Source organism: Silurus aristotelis, assembly GCF_946808225.1.
Source record: "Silurus aristotelis genome assembly, chromosome: 8".
Lineage (NCBI taxonomy): Eukaryota > Metazoa > Chordata > Actinopteri > Siluriformes > Siluridae > Silurus > Silurus aristotelis.
This window is the reverse complement of record NC_139581.1, coordinates 21,784,860-21,804,660: the sequence shown is the minus strand read 5'-3', so window position 1 is coordinate 21,804,660 and position 19,801 is coordinate 21,784,860. Positions and strand designations below refer to the sequence as shown.

At 35.3% G+C, this 19,801-nt stretch overlaps 2 protein-coding genes and 1 long non-coding RNA gene across 4 annotated transcripts; 1 reads left to right on the top strand and 2 right to left on the bottom strand.

The window, feature by feature from the left end:
- Window positions 1–1,111: 1,111 nt before the first annotated feature.
- LOC310730057 lies at window positions 1,112–3,664 on the bottom strand. The gene is made up of 2 exons (XR_014534722.1): window positions 3,428–3,664; window positions 1,112–2,346 (listed from the first exon to the last, which is right to left on the bottom strand). It is a non-coding gene; the product is annotated as an uncharacterized lncRNA (long non-coding RNA).
- Window positions 1,396–6,719, top strand: linc.pou2af1 (lnc RNA pou2af1). Of its 2 annotated transcripts, none has more exons than XM_083548810.1 (5): window positions 1,396–2,286; window positions 4,054–4,145; window positions 4,456–4,504; window positions 5,173–5,405; window positions 6,276–6,719. In XM_083548810.1, the coding sequence occupies exons 1-5, from the start codon at window positions 2,280–2,282 to the stop codon at window positions 6,609–6,611; spliced, it is 717 nt and encodes a 238-aa protein (XP_083404936.1). In that variant the 5' UTR covers window positions 1,396–2,279; the 3' UTR covers window positions 6,612–6,719. The 2 variants fall into 2 exon arrangements, with proteins under 2 accessions (XP_083404936.1, XP_083404935.1); XM_083548809.1 differs by lacking the exon at window positions 1,396–2,286 and adding an exon at window positions 3,812–3,845.
- A 7,557-nt stretch (window positions 6,720–14,276) lies between these two features.
- Window positions 14,277–19,150, bottom strand: pou2af1 (POU class 2 homeobox associating factor 1). Its single transcript, XM_083547683.1, has 5 exons — window positions 19,042–19,150; window positions 16,484–16,599; window positions 15,680–15,722; window positions 15,320–15,603; window positions 14,277–15,213 (listed from the first exon to the last, which is right to left on the bottom strand). The coding sequence occupies exons 1-5, from the start codon at window positions 19,055–19,057 to the stop codon at window positions 14,935–14,937; spliced, it is 738 nt and encodes a 245-aa protein (XP_083403809.1). The 5' UTR covers window positions 19,058–19,150; the 3' UTR covers window positions 14,277–14,934.
- Window positions 19,151–19,801: the final 651 nt, after the last annotated feature.

Below are 19,801 nucleotides of genomic sequence, written 5' to 3'. Positions count from 1 at the left end.
TCTGAATTGTTAGCACGTGTTTAAAATCTCAGGCGAAACTTTGCTGGTGTATAAAGTACTAGACTTAAATACTTCTTTGAAAACTTTTGAATTTGCAGAAAAGCTGTGTTGTTCTAAATGGGCAAATAATTATATATTTTTTGACTTTATAGTTAATAAATTGATCATACTCTCAAAACTACTACCCAGTATAACTGCATTGGTTTCAACTTGAAAAGCTACAGATGATTCATTAGGCTATGATTATGTGAATCTGGCAGAATTAATATGCCTCTGAGACCTTACAATTTCTTTACTCTATCCTGACTTTCTTTTAGCTTTCTTTGGTACACTTAGTACTATAATGCTGATTTGCTTTTCTTCAGCAACATTAATGATATTAAGTATAACAGTTGGAAATGCTCTCTGTTTTTTGGACAAGCTATCAATGAAAAGGATTTCAAAAGCAAAACTGAAATGTTAAAGATGTTTCACGAAAGAGAATGGATCAGCAGTAAAGCCTATTTTGTGCTGTAATCACAATCTTGTCTCAGTGCTCATGGTCTTTGTCCTGCTCTTGGCCAGCTGTTCACATTTCGGACCACGTGGTGGCGACAGGAGGGAAGAACCCATCCGGACCAGCCAAAGCATTAATACACGCACAAACCCTATAAAAACTCTTAAATATTGTTGGATATTTTTATAATGATAATTATGTATGCTCAGTTTCATTGGTAAACATTTGAAGTAGGCAGAACTGAGTAGTTGAAGTCCAAACGACAGGTGTCTCTTTATAAAACAATAGGAAAGGGAAAAAAGACAGAAAAAGAAAGAAAGAAAGAAAGAATAACGTCTACATAATATACGTGAATCACGTCCACATAATATATATATATATATATATATATATATATATATATATATATATATATATATATATATATATATATATATATATATATATATACACACATATAAACTAGTTATATGGTGCTTAAATGTCTGGCATCTCCAAAATTGCCTTATGATGAACTTAATGACTGCTGACAGTTACCATAATTAATGATCAAATATCAATCTCACATCTCAAATAAACGAGGAATAAAAAATCATACAAATATCACCTAAACAATTGTTTTAGAAACCTCTTTTTTTTTATTTTTTTTATTAGAAATAATTATTTTGTAGACATTTGATTTTGACACGTTTGGACAAATCCTAAATTGATGCATAATTTATTAATAGTTTAATATCTGGATAATATTAATACTATATATTATGGTCCTTATAGTAAACATTGCATGCTAATTGATTAGGAAAGAAATATTGTAAAGAAAAAAAGGTGAAATTCGCAAATTTACATTGACAAAATTCTTGCTAGGAGGTAATAAATAAATTGTTTAAAAAATTCTATATTTTCCTAACATAGTATGATCACTATAGAAACATCAACATCAGCATTTGATTTAAGGTGCTTTCATATACATGATACTGATCCAGCAAACAGCTTCCTCTAAAGGCAGCTCTTGCACAAAATATCAGATTCCAAATGATTAAAAATCAATTTCAGGCTCCTTCTGATCTTCATAAAAAAATCATACACATCCCACAAGTGTTCCCATGTGAAGTGTGTGTCAGAGAGCCCCATCTCCCCATGCTCTGATGGTCAAAATGGCTGCCACTATATGCCACGCCCACCATGCCTACATTTCTGGAAAAATGGTTTACTGTCAAGCCTCATAACATTATAATTTCTTATTTATTTATATAGTTATGCACTGTAGGATGTGTGTATGGTGCTGTGTGTTGTTTGGAATGACATTTGCTCGCTCAGTGATTTTGTAAAGTGCAAAGAGAGCTCTAGAGCCAACCTCCTGGCATCATTATCAAAAGGGTGATAAAATGTCAAAAATATATTTTGGTTTTTGTGTCAAAGTGTGAATTAGTGCAATATTCTATTAAAGGAAGTGCTCTTACATGCGCTCTGATAGCGAATATCGCAAAGATATAAGTATTTTTGCGAAGTCTTTGAATATTCAAATTGAAAGTATCGCGCAATCAAATCATTGTCAAATCATTGAGTTCTTAGGACTTTAAATACCTGGCTTGACTGTAGAAATAGTCAAACTAATGCTTCCCTGCCTATATTACTGCATGATTGTACATAGTGAGAGTGTTGTGAAGGTGATTGATTGAGACTTTGTGACAATTTTATCAATATTTCGTTCTTGCCCATATAATAGAGCCAAGAACAGGCGCTTGGGGTGTTTCACTGGGTCCTGCTCTTCTTCACGCCAATAATGTCTGGTGAGTCGATGTACTTTTTTTTTTTCTTTCTTCTTATTTTATTCTTTCTCCTTTTGGAACCTGGAAAAAAACAAATACAGGAGATGGATTAAAAAAATGGGTTTACAACAAATTATTTAATCAAACGGTTCAAAAAAAAAAAAAAAAGAAGCATGACCAAGAAGCTCGTGCATGCTCTAACCAGGAGTATTAGAAATAGATTTTCCACGAAAAACAAAAAAAGCTTTTTTTTTTCTTCTACCTGTGTTAAAAACTTTAATGCACTTTGATTCAATAACAGTAAGCAGACCACGTGTTGTGCTCATGCGCATGATTTGCTTTTAGACATCTCATATTTCTGTATTTCGATTTATGGGCGCATTTTATGATTTCAAGTGGATGTAGTGTAGGCTACTCGTTTAATATGATATTTGATTTAGTGTGTTAAATATGCATCTTGCCCAAGGGTTTTTTTTTTTTTTTTTTCCTCCCTCTGTATAACGGCCAGGTTTTTTTTTTTTACTCTTCTATCTGAGCGCAGACTAATCAGAATATTTTTCCAATGCGATTTGAGGTGTCGGTATAAGTGATATGAATAGTTATATGAGAGTAAGTGTGAGTGTGCGCTGAACTGTCGCAATCTTATCAGCATCAGTGCCAGTTTCACCTCTGCTGCCTCTATCAGCTCCGCCATAGCGTGGCGTTGTTTTTTATCTTAGCCTTTTTCCTTCTCTTCTTGAATAGGAACTTTTAGACATATTTGAAAGTTTTTCCACGAAGACGCCCACTCACTAACTATCAACTACATCACCATTTTTTTTTTAAATGTCTCGATCGTGTTATGGATCATTTGTGATCGATTAGGCAACCGATTTCAACATCTTATTATGATTTTTTAGGAATTTTTCTACCTTTGCCAATGTTTTCTAGATTCAAGATGTTTATTCATAAATTCGCACTTCTATTCTCAGCATCCTATCAATCGTGATGATCCGAGATCAGAGGATTTCTGTTTTATTTCTACACCATGCAAGAACACACACACACACACACACACACAAACGCACAAAGAAGCTCCGTTTCACGCAGCAGCACAGATTTTTTTTTTCTAAAGTTTGCTCTCGATTTCTTTCCGACAATATAAATGTATATAGCTTCTTACCGTGCAGAGTATTTTTGGATGAGATTTTACACACACACACTCCGATTGCGATTATTCTCACACTCCATAGTACACGCGGGATTTAGTTGTGTTTCCTGAGTGGGTGCGGTGCTTTTCCCTGCACTTAACGTGTCTCTGCATACCATAGTATCTGCATACGCCACTAGTCCCAGCAGGGTGCTGGAAGTTTTTTTTTTTTTTTTTTTTTTTAATAAAAGAAAGGCTGATTTTTCTGCAGATTTCTGCAGGTTAAGGTCTTATCAAATAAAGAGGCACCATTCCCAGATGAGTTTTTGATTAAAATTATAAGACTAATATCTCACTTTTGCATGTGCGCCTATTGTAATGCGCAGCGTAGAAACCATTTACCTGGCGCCCTTTGCCACAAAGAACCATTGAATGACAATTGCGCAACTATGTAAATAGGTTTCTTTTTTTTTCTTTTTTTTTTTTAAATCAAAGATTAGGTTGATACTTTTCTTTTACAAATCATTCAACCGAGTTACTTAAACAAGAATCTAGCATGTGGGGACAAAACATGTATTATTTCTAAATGAATGAAGAAATAATTTGTGATATGCATTGTATATACATTCATCATATGCATTTTATCTTCACCCCCCCAGACAAACCTAAGGTGTACCAGGGTGTGCGGGTGAAGACCACCGTCAAGGAGTTGCTTCAGAAGCGCAGGGCGCTTCAAGCAGCAGAGTCGAGAGTAAGAACTGTTTTTTTTTTTTTTTTAAAGCACAAATCATACAGGATTTTCTCATGCGAATCAGAGTCAGGGTGTTTAATCAGTAGCTAACTGTTCCAATGTTCGACATGGCCACACCTGCTATTGTACATTATGAGGAGGTCTGATGAGTGAGCAAACATTGTTGGTAGATATTTGCACTGGAATAGACATAAAGCATGTTAAAAAAAAAAGCAATAGAGAATAAATGCTGAGTGCTAATCTCTCTCTCTTTCTCTCTGTCTCTCCCTCACTCCCTCTCTCTCTCCACCCCGCCCCTCCCTCCCCAAAGAAAACACAAGCTGTGACGACTCAAGACGTCTGTTCTACACCAGTAACTGGTAAGTTCATCAAGGTTATCCTCAATTACACACTTATGCAGACTGTAAAAAAAAAAAAAAAAAAAAAATTCTTCCATTGTAAGAATGCATACAAAAGTGACATCCTTGCTGCAAAGAAACCTATGCTACTACGTAACGGCCAGAGTGTGTCTATTAATCATATAATTATCACTTAAGGCAATTTCTATTCCTAGTAACTCATGGAACTAATAGATATACATAGATGTGAGTTACACACCGGTTTTGTCTTTTGGTAAATGGTGGCAGTCCTCGGTTGTACAGAATAGATTAAAAAAATAAAATAAAATAAAAATGTAAAAAAAAATTGAAAAGAAAAGAAAGAACATGGATGAGCCAGCCTGTGGTAGGGTGCAGCATCATCACTCAAAGCAAGTCTTCTCAAGCTATTTAGATAGATTCCCACTTACAAACTCCAAAATGAAACCATTCGGTCGTCATGCAGAACAGTTGGGGGGAGAAAAAGGACATCATACAGTATGGAAGATGCCTTAAAAATGTGAAAGGACTCCTTTTATAAACTTCTATTCAAATGTGATTTAGCTGTTGGCTGTTCCACTCGTGACATCATCTCAAGCCTTTACATGCCCAATTTAAATACCCTGCTGTGCTTATGTAGTATTTTGCTCTCTCCCATCTTTATTTTCCAGCTGCCCACCTCGATATCATCAGCGGGAGCTCGGCGCAGGATGCTTATTTCCAACCCCGGGAGTTTGCAGCGAGCGTGCATATGCCCATGGAGGACATGTTTGATGATCAGATGCTGATGAACATGATCCCTGCAGAGAACTTCAGCCCGAGTGCTGCGCTGTGTGCGACCGCTCCTGCGCAGTGGTCGCACGGATACTTCCCTTCATGCACGGATTATTACACTAACAGCTTAGTATGTATTATTTCTACACCTGCTAACCAAAAAAAAACTGTTTCATATAGGTTTCTTCTGCCTTGCCTTGGAATTTTTTTTCTTTTTTCATTTTTAAAGGCACCATGGATTGTCATTTTTCTTTTCTAAATATTACAGGGAAAAAAAATGATCAGGGTTTACACTTGATAATCTTATTGAATTTGTTTAGAAAGCTCTCATTAATATGATCCCCAGGAAATGTAAAAAACACTGCTTGAAAGTGGAACAGACCAACAAAAACCACAGCAAACTGATTGTCTTCATTCAGCTAGGATTTTCTCTCTAAAAAAAATAAAACTGTGTTAAATAAAAATAACACAGCTAAATAAGTTCAGCTGGACAAAATGGATACTGCAAGAGTACAATGGGTATTGTAAGAATTAATTCAGCATACTGTGTGTGTCTGTCTGGGAAAGTTAAAGTGTGTACAAAAGTTCATTCATCTGACCAGGGTATAAACACTTATTCAGACTGCCAAAAGTACATTAAAATGGCAGTTCAAAAACTTTACAAGTTAATTATACGGTGCATATTAAATGTGATTAGTCAGCACTGTGAACTTATAAAAATGACTGCAATTATTTCGTGATAATTTCACTTGGCAGGTGATATAAGCACTGTTTAGGCGTTATTGCAGCACTTTTAAGTGCAGGTCTAACAATGTAGGTGTTATTAATCATTGGATGTTCGTCTAGTGTTGTAGGTGTTCATTAGTGTGCATTCGTGTGTGTGTGTGTGTGTGTGTGTGTGTGTGTGTGTGTGTGTGTGTGTGTGTGTGTGTGTTTAGAGAAAAGTCTTGTAACGCTCCTTTTTTTTTTTTTTTTTTTTTTTTTTTTTTTTTTCTTCCAGGCTTCCAGTTCACCAACACACTCGTTCAGCCTTCCCAGTCCGTGCGATTATAACAGCTACACCCCACCCGAGTCTCACTCCTCGTCCTCCTCCTGCTACAGCTCTCCGACTCGCATGGACATGAGCTCCAGCTTTACCTTAGAAAATTATCACTATCAGCATTGCACTGTGCAGCACTGCTTTTGCCTGTCGCACTGGCCCGGTCTGCAGGATGGCACCATGGCACCAGACTACACACCCCCTCACTACAGCCCCTCAGACTGTTTTTACCAAGCTCTCGAAGAGGAAGCTTACTGTAGAAGAGATTCCTCCGGCTCAGAGCTGTGTTACTTATAAGAGCACTTTGTCGAAGCATTGTTTGTACAGCGCCAGAAAGCATTTCAATATTTTATTTTTCGTTTTGATAACTCATTAAAAAAAAAAAGAAAAAAAAAATACATAAAATTGGTCATGTATTGCTTGCTATGGTCATAACCTACAGGCTCTAGCAAAGACTACGTTTTTACTTTCATTGAATCTTTGTTAAAATGCTGGTCAGTATCGATGACGAACAAACTGTTCATTTATTATTAATATTATTAATATTATTATAATATTTTGTTTTCTCGTTTGCTTGTTTGTTGGTTTTTTACAATAAAATGTTATTTTTTGTAATCCCGTGATGTCATCTTTAACAGTTCTCACATAAAATACAAGAGAGAGAGAGAGAGAGAGAGAGAGAAAGAGAGAGAGAGAGAGAGAGAGAAAAAGAGAGAGAGAGAATGAGAGAGATTTATAAAAAAAAAAAAAATTCTAATATAAAAATTAACTTTAAATATGAGCTGACAGACAAAAGTTTCTAGTCATTGGAATGATCATTTTCCAAAGAACCCACAAGGAAGCTATTTTTAATAGGGAATAGTGTCTTTATATGCCACTTTAAAAGAAAATTATATGACTAATAATGCAAAAATTGTATAATACAAAAATAAATAAATAAATAAAATAAAAACAGATGCATGGATAAATGTAACGTGTTATATAACAACATTGTTTTATCTTTTAGTGAGGAAAGGAAACCATAATTCTGAAAATGCAAAATGCATTTCTATATTTCATTTAAACCAAATTCAACAGAATACCTTTATTCGTTTTTCCATTTTGTTCCATTTGATATGACGCTGTCTCATTACACAGGCCCTGAAGATTGAGTATATTTCAGCATATTCACTGAATGGGTCACTGAACAGTGTGTACATATTAACTTGAGTGAAAGCTAATGTTTCACAAACAAGAGGGTGTGTCTCATGTGCCATGATTCCTGGAGCACCATAATGGAAATTCCCTTTTTAAGGATCATGGGGTTGAAATCCTCATCCATTCACACTTCAAGTGGTTCTGTCATTCAAATGGAGGTTCTGTATGTCCAATAAACAGAAGTGATACTTGATACATGATATTTGGCACACAGATGCACCTCGAAATGCATACTCAGCAAAAAGCCCAGGCACCTAAGGTAAATGTTATGGTGTTTCACATGAACCTCATGCACAGCAAAGATCACATGTTTGTTTCAACTTCATTCTAGTCTTGTGTGCTGGTTGTGGTGGTGTAAATTTTGCTATGGTATACTGAAAAATCTGGGACAAATATGGTTGATTTTTAATACATAATGTTTTAACAGTATTTAAGATGTGGGCCAAAACAAATGCTTGTGCAGAATTTAGATTTTGGTCTAAAATTAATCCTGCTGTAAACATGCCTGAGTTATAAGACCCATAAGTTTGGCAGTCAAACTATTATAGACATTGTGGTAAAGAGGGAAACCAACAAATGTTGATAGAAGATCAATGCTGAAGTGTTTAGATAAGAAAGAAATCTGTTCTTTGCTGTCAGTTTTTCATCAGTACTTTGTGCAGGGGATCCACTTCCCTGTTATTTACTGGATCCAATGGGATCTTATTTACAATTATCAAAATGATCCTTGAAAAATGTCACAGCAAAGATGAGCCACACTCAGAAAAGTAAACAAAATCAATGTTTTAAATTCACATATACAAAGTTGATTTATACAATAATCGTTTTTGCTTAATTTAACATGGTTTACATGTTTATTTGTTTATGCTGATCTGGACAAACACATCTGCTCACAAATGGTTGGTTGGTTTTTGTCCTAAAACTGTTCGCTTGTGCTCTGTGTAGTTTTGATGGCCAAAGGCATAAAGCTTATTACCTTTATGACCTAATGGTCTGGAAGCAAAAATCTCATCTGTAACAGATACACGATTGATTGTGTTTGTGTACTTACATTATGTAAATTGAAAACTTATTGTGTTAATAACAAACAAAAAGTTAAGTTTGAAATTTTATCTGGAAACTTTATCGGAAAAAGGGCAAACATTCCCTCAGTGTAGATGATTTATCTTGTACAAAACATTGCCTTTTAAATATAAATAAGTTCAACTCTGTGTATTCCAGTCTGTATTTCATCCACTTTATATAACTTAATATAAAATAGAATAGAAGACAAATGAGCTTTTATTGGGGTTTAAATAAAAAATGATTGAAAACTTTGACAAATTTGTAAGTTTAAAAAAGACTAGCCAAAGTATATGTCATTTAAAAAAATATTACTGGGATCAACTTTATTTCCACTGCAATGGCCTAGTAACTTCATTTTTACCTCGATAAAATAATAAACTCTTGATTTACCAGATGTACCGATTCCAACGATTTGCTCCTAAAATGCAAATTGTTTGCAATGAGCACTATTGACATAAATGGAAAAACCTTTGTTATTATTATATGAACAGTGGATTATTTATTAATTCTTTGGAGCTGCTAGTGGTCCAGAAGCATTTGCAAAGGTTGATGACATGACATTTTTGATCACTCAACACATTCATCCAAAACAGAAACAGTGTTTTAGCAACAGGCATTACAGTTTCTGTTTTTTACCCAGACAGCATTTGGGCCGAACTGTAAAAAGCCCACATGTATAGACCTAGTACATTATAAGGGCATTAAATAACTCGCAATAGGTAATGAAGAACAGTCTAAGGCCTCTATGCAGGAATAGGCTTAAGGTTATCCTTCACACTTAAGCTAAGCCAAACATTAATGGTAGAATAAAGTGAAACTGACATATTCAGTGCCCTTAGGGTTTTTTCTACATCCTGTTTCCACAGCTACAAGCATTAAATAGATGGTAGACATCCAAACATATGCCTGATGTTAATCAATCTTCGAGGGTTCGTGCATACTAAAGTATGTGGTAGAAGTGAATAGGTTTGTGAATGTCTATGCATGGTGCCCTGTGATACACTGGTGGTCCGACCGAGGCCAAGAGTTTATATTCACCGTACATGTAAGCTAAAAATATTCATTCTCATGTTTTCACAACACCACACATTTTATGTTACTATACATTTAGTCGATTATCTCATCTACATAAGTGATTTTAATTCTCTATGTCAGAATACCAGTGGGTCAAAAGTTTACGTATACAAAGTCTGAACAAACAAAAATCCTCATAAAACAGTCTGGGAGAGTGCATAAATTATCTTTGCTTTTTAGAAGCTTTTATTTGGCCAATTGGCACAATTAGGAGTTAATTGGAACACACCTGTGGCTGTAAAAGGGCTTACCTTTAGAGCCAGGGCCATTTTGCCTGCAATACCATTGGGAAAATCCATGCAACTCAGCCAAGAACTCAAAAATAGAATGTGGAACTCCACAAGTCTGGATCTTCCATAGGAGTAATTTGCAAACAACAGAATGCACGATAAGCATCTGTACAAACAATTGCATGCAAGTCTAAAAATTTTAGGACCACACAGACATTGCATTGTTGAGGAAGAATGCACAAATTAAATCCCAGAGAATGAGCTTTGGTCCAAAAAATTTCAGCTGAACCCCAAAACAACAACAGAAGAACTGCTAAAGTAGTTAAAGGTGTCACTATTAAAAGAGTTCTGAATAGCTCAAGGACAACAAAGTGAACGTATTGGTGTGGCCATCACAAAGTCCTGACCTGAATCCCATAGGAAATTTGCAGAGTGACCTGATAAAGCATGTCTGAGCAAGGAGGGTCACAAACATGAATGAGTTACACAAGTTCTGTCAGGAGGAATGGAATAAAATTCCCAAAGTATTGTGAAAAGCTTGTGGAAAGCAATTAATGATGCCATAAAATATAAACAAGAACATGTTAACCTTCGACTCACTGAAAATCCTATATAGTAAATGAAAGCTGAAATCATTCTCTTACTATATTAGGTATTTTTAAATGATCTTACATAAAGATCAATTGGATTTTGAACAGGCAGATGAATGTCTTTGGTCCATATGCATATAAACCTATAGATATATTTGAACTATCGGCCTAAACTATAACTTTAATAACTCTATAACTTTATTTATTAATATACATTTAGTCATTTATCAAGATTTATAAACTGCAAAGCAATAATAGTGGGGTCACTGAAGACATTTGGGGTGAGGCTGTGATGGCCACACCCATGATGTGTTATCTTAACTCTCCCTAAATGAGTAGGCCCTATTGTCATCTGATGGATCAAACTCCAAAAGCTAAACTTCTAGGAAGCCATGAGAAGGTGTGAGGCTGAAGTCATAAGAAAATCTAGGCATTAAATCTAGACATTAGACTTACAGGATAGGCCTTTAAACACAAGAAATTGAAGAAATGCTTGTCCTTTAAAAAAGCCTCATGCTTGTAAGCTGTTAGCTTTAATGAAACGATTCATAGCTCAAATGGGACCACATTCAATTTATAATATAAAATAATGTACAATAATATACGTTATTGAAAATATGCAATATGACATACAGTTGTAAAAATGTCATTTTTTCCCTCATCGATTTGCTCATGGAGGTTGTATATCAATGTTTATTTGACAACCTGCTATATTTTAAAGCTTACTCACACTGAAATACCAGGGTGGGGGGTTTAAGTTGAATAAAAGTTGAATAAAAGGCATTGAACATGTTTGCTGTTTACTTGTAAATTTAAGTTCTCCACTTTGTAAGAGAATGCATGATGATTTTGGTACGGTTAAAAACATTCACAACAAAACCAGAATTGTTTTGTGTACTTTCAATTATGATTCATGCAAAAAATAAGTATTAACACCATTTGCTCAGTTGTTCAGAACACAAAATGTGGTACAGGCTTACCTGCATGTTCAAAGATAGGCAAGCCACTGCACGTTGTTTCTGTGCTTGCAGCAATTACATTCTCATCCAGTATGGATTGGCCTGAACCTGTTTCTGTGCTTTGGGAAAGAACTTCCCCCTATCACCTGGGAGCAACTGTTCTGTTTGTCTATGTCAGTATGTCCATTGCTAATAAATAGATATTTGGACAATATTTAAAAACAAAAAAAGCCCACAAAAAAAGAACATTATGCCCATTAATAATGCTTGAGAAGACAAATTAGTGCCTAATGTTACAGCTAAGATAACTGGAAATCTTTATTTCTGTGCCATTCATTCTGAAGGATGCAGAAAGAATCCACACTGCCTGCAATAAATTAACGCCATTTCATCAGCCAGCTGCAAATTCATTTCGTGAAAGAAAAATAATTTTGATAAGACTTTTTTCAATATATGCCTTTATGTACAACAGCCAGAGCCACAACAACAACAACAACAACAACAACGGCAATTACATTTTATTTGCAGCACCTTAGTATAGGTGATGGTAGCAAGGAAAAATTCTCAATAGACAATATCAGAAAGAAGATTAAAAGGGAAACCCATCCTGGTCTGGGTGCCAACAATCGTAGATTGCATGTTGAGCTTGCACACTTTAGGTCATTCCCAGGTTAATTTCCAGCATTCTCGTGCTGGATATATCAGTTTACAGTTTTTTTAACAAAGACAACAGAGGAACTGCTGTTGACCTTAAACTCATATTAAAATCAGATTTTGTGGCAAATTGACAGGCTGTAAGGATCTGTTCGTTTAAACTCACAGGCTGGGGGTTTTCCCCTATGGTTCTTTAAACCAGACTGGCTGGTTCTGTTTCCTCATAGACCATTTCAGATATATTTACACACAAAAAAAAAAAACCCCAGGCAACTTTGCTTCATAGCTAAAAATATTTAAAAAGTGCAATAACTCATCAACTTTAAAACTACGATGGTCACTCAATAGTTTCCGACTTTCTGTAAACTTAACCCGATGATACATTTACATTTAAAATGCGGCCAAGTCAATAAATATTTTCTGTATTGTGTAAAAAATGTGAAAAATGTTTTGACATGCAAAGTCTGGACTGCACACTGAAAGAAATATTGCGCATATTATTATGACAGTTGTATCTGTGCAGAGGCACCTTAGCATGTCTATCATTCCACACATGAATTACAGTAAATTCACACTGCTTTGATGGAAGATTGTACCTGTGAAAACGAGAAGGTTTTTTAAGGCAAACTAAGTTACACAAGCTTCTGATCTGCTAAGATGTGAAAAACACACACAGTGTGTACATGTCATTTGTGGTATTTTACACAACCCTATAGGCTGCTTGTTCAACATAGATAATCCCAAAGATCTGGTTACACTAGAAGAGGTGTTAAGTTTTTGCATGTGGCTGACACTCTTGGCCAAAGGCATGTATATTTAACGATCAGGGAGACTTGGGGTTGAGAACCCCACTCAAGGATGTAATGCACAAGGGATCAAATACATGATCTTTTAAGTCATAACCAAATTCACAGATTTCCTTCTACCACACCCACCTTTCATTGCCCAATTCAGAGTACAATTATAAGCAGAGTACAAAATATTTTATCAAATTACAACTCAGTAAAAATGTGTGCAGTTCAGGCAGACTAAATAATAAAATACTGATTTGTCCAATAAACCATTGCTTTGTGAACTTGCCATTTTTTATTTGACATAAGCCTATTTTAGATGTGGTACATGAGTGAGATTAGTGAGTCATATTGACTTACAGGTCTTAAAATGATTAGGTATTAAAACCTTCAACTGTTGGCTTAAGTGAATTGTTCTTTCAATGCATGTAAACTGACATTTTCTTTTAAAGAATTTTGCACAATGTTACAAATCCTGGGCTTATCCCACAAGTGAGAGTTGCAGATCCTGGATGCCTTTAGTTCTATCTTGCCTTGGCAGAAAAATTTAATTCCTTCCTTTCAGACTCAGACTTGCCTGGATCCTGTTGGCTACATGTTGTGTAGATGTGGTCGTGGCAGTATCATGCATGAGAAATAATTCTCTTATTCGCACCAAGCTGAACCAAAAGCAGGAGTTTCAACATGTTTTTTGGCGTGACATTACCTATTGCAATTACTCATATTTCATGAAAGAATAACAAGGGCAATGAAGAGCAGAGGATAGAGAAGGAAGTACGGAGTTATGGTTGATTTAAAAAAAGTCCCTTCAACCATCTTTGTTCAATTTCCAAAGTCAATAATTCTACGAAAGGAAGCCTATTAAAATGTATCGTTCTTTAGGAATTTCCCTCAAAAAGAAAATAAAGGGCGCCATTTGGCAAACATTACTTGAATCAATTTGCGCAAGTTAATTTGTGAATGCTGGAGCAACACATAGGACGATTAATAAGTTGCAGCTTACTTAGAAAAGCTTTGATGCTGTTAAATGTAGACTTTGAACATTAAGTAATCCTACTGCAGTTAAAAAGTTATCACATTTCTTAACTAACGGTTAGAAAGCAGAGTAACCGCAGTGCACTAGCAAAATTATGTTCCTGTATGCTATGGGGTTATGTATCATGGCATCTGTATCCTGAAATTAAATAAAAGGTAAAAAAAAAAAAATTTTTACTAGCCATAGTGCCAAGATGCTGATGCATATTACTCAGGTGCTATATTACTGACATGAAGGCCTTGTTAAATGTTTGTTTATTATACCATGGGATTTAGATTCAACTCTAATCGCTTGTATGATGTAATGATCTCAAACTGGTCAGGTTAATATTGTGAAAGCAAATTGATTTCAAAGACTCTAAGTATATAGAGCTAAATGTTACTTTATTGACTTTGTTTTTGCTTTACTATTATTTACCTATACTGAAAGCTTGGTTAAGTTGACAGCTGAAGAACAGGTGCAGGGCTGACAACCTTAGCCAGGAAAAATGTTGTGGGAACACGAGGTAAAACTAGCACCCCTAGGTAATGGACAAAGGCTTAGTTAAGATAATAAGATAAAAGACTGTACAGCAAATCTTTTGTTTCCCCCCCCCAAACACTCATCTAATGAATGACATTTACACTGGAATTCTGAGGGACTCCCAAGGCTCTCATAAGATTTATGTGGCACCTGCTGAGAAAAGATATATCTTCTTACAGGATATGAAAGGATATATTTTCAGGAAAACAAACAAAATAATTTTTTTTCCCAGGTTTAGGGAAAAAAAATCACAGTAAAATGGAAGAGAGAAATGATTCTTAGATGCAAATTGCTTGAACACACTTATGGAAATAGCAATTGTTTTGTATTTATGTCTTTTTTTTTTTATCCCAAACAAAAAGTATATTAAGCTTTCTATTTACAAAAATGCAGATTTATGAATAATTGCATAAGAACAGAATGTTACATATATGATTTATGGTATAAAAGCAGACTCCATACTTCAAGGTAATGTAAAGGTATACAAGGGGATTGAGGCATTCTAAATGTCTTGTGTAAACAATGAAGAACTGCAGGCATAGGGTTCTTTCTGATCTTCCTCCTCCTCTTCCAGAAGTTTCTCCAAAGCTAAGGTGCCCTCTGAGGATGGAGCAGGTTCCTCCTGCTGAGGTTCTGGTTCAGCCACAGGCACAGGCATCGGCAGAAGCTGCGGAGCCACATTTTGTGGGCAGGGGGACAAGGGTGGGGCCCATGGAATGTATGCCAGTGAGCCATCTTGGACATCTATTTGGGACAGGCCTGAGCTGGAGGAGCTTATGGTCTGGAGTAGATATAGGGATAAGAGACAAGAGGAGGTGGAGGCAATGACTGAGTTAACACTTGTCAATCATTTCAAGTGGAAAGTACATTGACAGGTTATATCTTACCCCGAGGTTGGTGAAGAGAGGGGTGTGGGCCAGGGTAAGAACAGAAGACGGGCCCACCACTGCATAGCTGGGACACACCGACTGAACATACATGTCACTTGAAATGGAGGGGAGGCTAGAGAGACTCTGCTCATGTTGGAAATACTCGGGATGAGCCCAGTGACCCAAAGGCTGAAAAGCTGCTGAGCTGCTTGGCTGAGCAACCCAACCAGGACACAGTGCACCAACATCTACAGCTGATTCAATTGGAGCACTTTGGTTACTTCCCGGGAAACCAGAAGACCCTTTAGAAAATAATATTTGTTTGAGAAAACTTTAGCCTTGCAGTAAATGAAACAAGCTTGTTCTAATATTACTCACCAACATGTGTATATGATGAAAAACTATTGTTGGGAATCACCACCTGTTGAAGATTGCATGAAGTGTTTTAAAAAATGCCCTATAATGTGTATAATAAAATAATCTAATATACAGTACATCTGAAAAAAAGAAAATCTGAGTATCTAGTAAAAACAAAGTAAAAGGAACCAGAGCTAGACATTGTTCACATTCTTTGTGTGTAAACAAGATGGACTATGTTGAAATCTAAATATAAATGTATGCGTGAAGACGTCCAGGAGAGGGTGGGAGTAATCCACTGCAGAATAGCAATGAGTGACACTCTTTTATATGAATCTGATATGATTGTGTATATTTATGTTTTCAAGAGTTGTCAGGTATAATTATGAAGTTGGCAGGCAAGACACTTGGCAAGGTTGCATGCTGATTTGCATAGGCCTATTGCCCTGTGGCAATATGGGGGAATGGTTTAACTGTCATGGAAAAACACCTGGATTATATAAGGACAAAATCCCCCTTTACAGCCTGCATGCACTTAACAAATGAAACTAAGGTCCAGCTGATTCTTAGCAGTGCATGACTTGAGTTAGATCAAAATGAATGCTTGTCCATGCTACATGTACTTCACTAAACATAAAACATTCTGGCCACCAAACAAACCTGTTTACTTGTTAATCTAAACTTGATATAATCTCTAAATTAGATTGTTTTGCCGCAGGTAATCATTTTATAATTTTTCATCTTATATGTATATATGTATATATGCACAAATGTGTGTGTGTGTGTGTGTGTGTGTGTGTGTGTGTTTGGGGCTTTTTTTCTTACTGCAGTTGGGGGCACTGTTTTGGCTGAATTTCCTCTCTTTCGACGTAGCAACTCTTTCACAGGGTCTTTGACTCTCACACCCTGGTATGGTTTAGATGCCGCCTGCTCTGACAGTGCTATGAACAGATACACAGATTGGGTTGTGTATTTCAGAAGGAATGAGTCAATTGAGAAAATTGTAAGAGCACTAATTAAAAAGTCATCAGTTGTTTATCTATTCACAACAGACATAATTGGTTACAAACCCTGACAAACATCCGCTTATGTTTAATAAAAATTGTTCTCAAGTGTTCTCAAGTAGGTTAATAAGATTTCAAGTACAATCACTTTATGAGTCATTGTTTGTAGAACACTATATCCTATTGTGGTTAAACCTGGACTCTCCCGCCCTTAGAAAGAATCTTGATTGGTTAACATTTACTTTTGTGAGCAATCTTTTTTTTTTTTTTTATCAAATAAAGAGATAGATTTTCAGGATTTCCACATCGGCCTGCTGATGAATTAAATGTTTCATGCTTTTCTGCACACAGAGTGTATTGCATGCACACATGACCACATGCAGGCTTACCACCATTACCAATTTACAAATTTACCAGCACAGACAAATTGATGTTACCTTGGTCAGTGTTAAATGAACTTTGTACTTGCTCTCAGTATCTAGTAGGTATTCTCTTGGCATAATTAATTGTAACGCAATGAAGTAAGCAGGAAGAACATTGCAATGTGCACTCATTGCACTCTTGTAACTTAGTTACTGGGATTTTCCTGTCTTATATACCTATGATTTGTGCAGGTAGTATAGATTTTTAAATGACTAAAGTATTCATAGAATTATTGAAGAACAGGCTTAGAGATTTATTGTTTATTTTATTGTTTAGTATTTATTTTGAATTTGTATTGTCAGTAAAAATCAGTACATATTATTAATCATTGAAGTTCAGTTGTGTAATGTTTTCACTACTATTGCTGAGTCTGCAATTAAATAAATGCCTGCATATCTTTTCCTGCATACATTACATAAACATCCATTAACATTATTATGTACAAATATTTCATTCATGAGCCATAGAAATAGTACAGAAACCTGACACATTCAGTAAAACAAAGAAAATTGATTACTGTGGACACTCCAGTCTGGTACAATGAGTAGACTCGATTACTGCTCGGAAGGTCAGGGGTATAAGCCCCAGCATCGTCAAGCTGCCTTTAGGCTCTTAGGCTCTTAAACAAGGCCCTTAACCCTATTTTCTCCAGGGGCACTGTATGTCTGACTCCTGCTTCCTAACATCAATAGGATATGCAAAGTAAAAATGTCACTGTGCCGTAATGTACATGTGTTAGGTAAAAGCCTCTTTCTTTAACAGAAGGTGTAACCTCTAAAATTATTTCTAATTATTTAACCTGCAAACAAATTTCAATCAATTCCAAGTTTCAATACAGAAAACCACATATACTTCTCTTTCATGTTACCTATCCAATAATTTTCTGATGAACTCAGTGTCGAAATATTACCATATTTATCATATTACAATATTCTACAATTAATAACAGCAGTGAATTATTAGTAGATAAATATGTGTGAGTTTATACTGTAAGTGTTTTTATATGTACTCACAGTTCTCTTAATTACCGGACAATTTTTTTTCTACTTCAGAATAATGGGTTTATTTATTATGCCTTATCAAGCATGAATGAAGTAATCAGAATGAGATGTGAACTTACAGTTGCACTTTACAACCCTTGTAAGAGCAAGAAGACATTGGGAAAATTGCAAACGTGACAGAATTTCAGAAACTCAAAAAGAGGAAGCTATGCAGCTGTGCACCCATCTTTTTTTGGCAGGAGGGCGGTAATTGTGATGTTTTGCATATCAAGATTAAGCCATACATGTCCACAAGCCCAACATGTTGAGAGGCTGCTATAATTTTCACAATATAAAAAAATAAATATATACAATTAAATAAAGGTTAATATATACAATAAATATACATTAAATAAGTGACAATATAAAATAGTATTGTTTTCCAGGTTAAGTGACTGCCGGCTCTCTAATATATTTAGTGTATTATTTATTATTCAATTAATGTTGTTGAAAAGATTCCATTCTAACATTAAATTGACAAAGATAAAATTGCTAATATTCATCCTCACCTCTTATTACTATTACATCACCTACAGAATTTCAGCATGATGATAATACAATTCAAATAAGGTCATGTGATATTGGTCTACATTTGTGATAAAGTTATATGGAAATATGATTTTTTTCATCCAAATGAATCGAATAAATTAATTACTGGAATTTCTACATTCAAGACACCATGCAAGGGTTGCATGGATTTGAGTTTTAGTCTAATTCAATCAAAATGAACTTAAAAAAGTAGAAATATACATTAATTAATTAAATGATAATATAAATTAATCACATTAGCTTATAAATTGATTAATATACATTTTATTGAAAACAATTCGATGTGTGTAATTAGGCATTTTGAAAATAGACTGCAGGTATATTGGGGAAATTGGCATGAAAATGCATATTGAAAAATCATACTTACATTTTCCCATGTGCATAATCGGATATAAGTTAAACTAATATATTTTTTATCATTTAGAAGACCACAGACAAACTAATTCGTCTCAGAAGTGTACACTGATCGCCTGAGTGAGCTGCTTTATAAAAGCAACAGCAATGCAGTTTCAAGTGATGTCACCACAATGCAGATCACGAGTTTCCCATTTAATTTAAATGTTACTTCTTGCTTTAGAAGAGGGCTAGAGTATTAATATAGTGTTTTACTGTTACAAACACATTGGCTATTGTTATTTTCTATAACTACCTCTTAATATCATATTGGAATTAGGATAGGATTAAAAGCAGCTCACAGTCACTTTGGTTTCATATTATACTGTATACTGTATATCTTTAAGCTGTGAAAAAATTAGGATTTGGAGGCATAATTTCTTGTATTAAAATTACATTTATTCTGGTAAACTGCACTTATCTACAAGTTTGTCCTTAAGGGACAATAAGATGTTCAAATCTGGTGCCTAAATGATGTTTGTGAGAGTTTCGAGCCCAGCTGAAACCTCACAAGTCGATTTATCAGTGCTGAAAAGGAAGCACCTGCTTAGATTTTTGAGGTTCACTGACCATACAAGCTCTTAAATGTGCAACGCATTCTTTCTCAGATCTACTCTCTGTGTTAATTTAGCATCAAGCTTTCAGCATGTACAACATAGAAAAGTAGAATGGTTTGAACAATGCAATTGTAGCAGCTGTAGCAGATAATTTATTGCCTATTGCCTTAAGTCCAT

Excerpts from the sequence above, each read along its gene's own strand:
- pou2af1 (XM_083547683.1), bottom strand. Across the intron at positions 15,723-16,483 it reads AAACAGTGCCCCCAACTGCA|GTGGTGATTCCCAACAATAG; the intron begins GTAAGAAAAAAA and ends AATCTTCAACAG. Across the intron at positions 15,604-15,679 it reads TTCATCATATACACATGTTG|GGTCTTCTGGTTTCCCGGGA; the intron begins GTGAGTAATATT and ends TATTTTCTAAAG.
- linc.pou2af1 (XM_083548809.1), top strand. Across the intron at positions 4,505-5,172 it reads CTGTTCTACACCAGTAACTG|CTGCCCACCTCGATATCATC; the intron begins GTAAGTTCATCA and ends TTTATTTTCCAG. Across the intron at positions 5,406-6,275 it reads ATTATTACACTAACAGCTTA|GCTTCCAGTTCACCAACACA; the intron begins GTATGTATTATT and ends TTTTTCTTCCAG.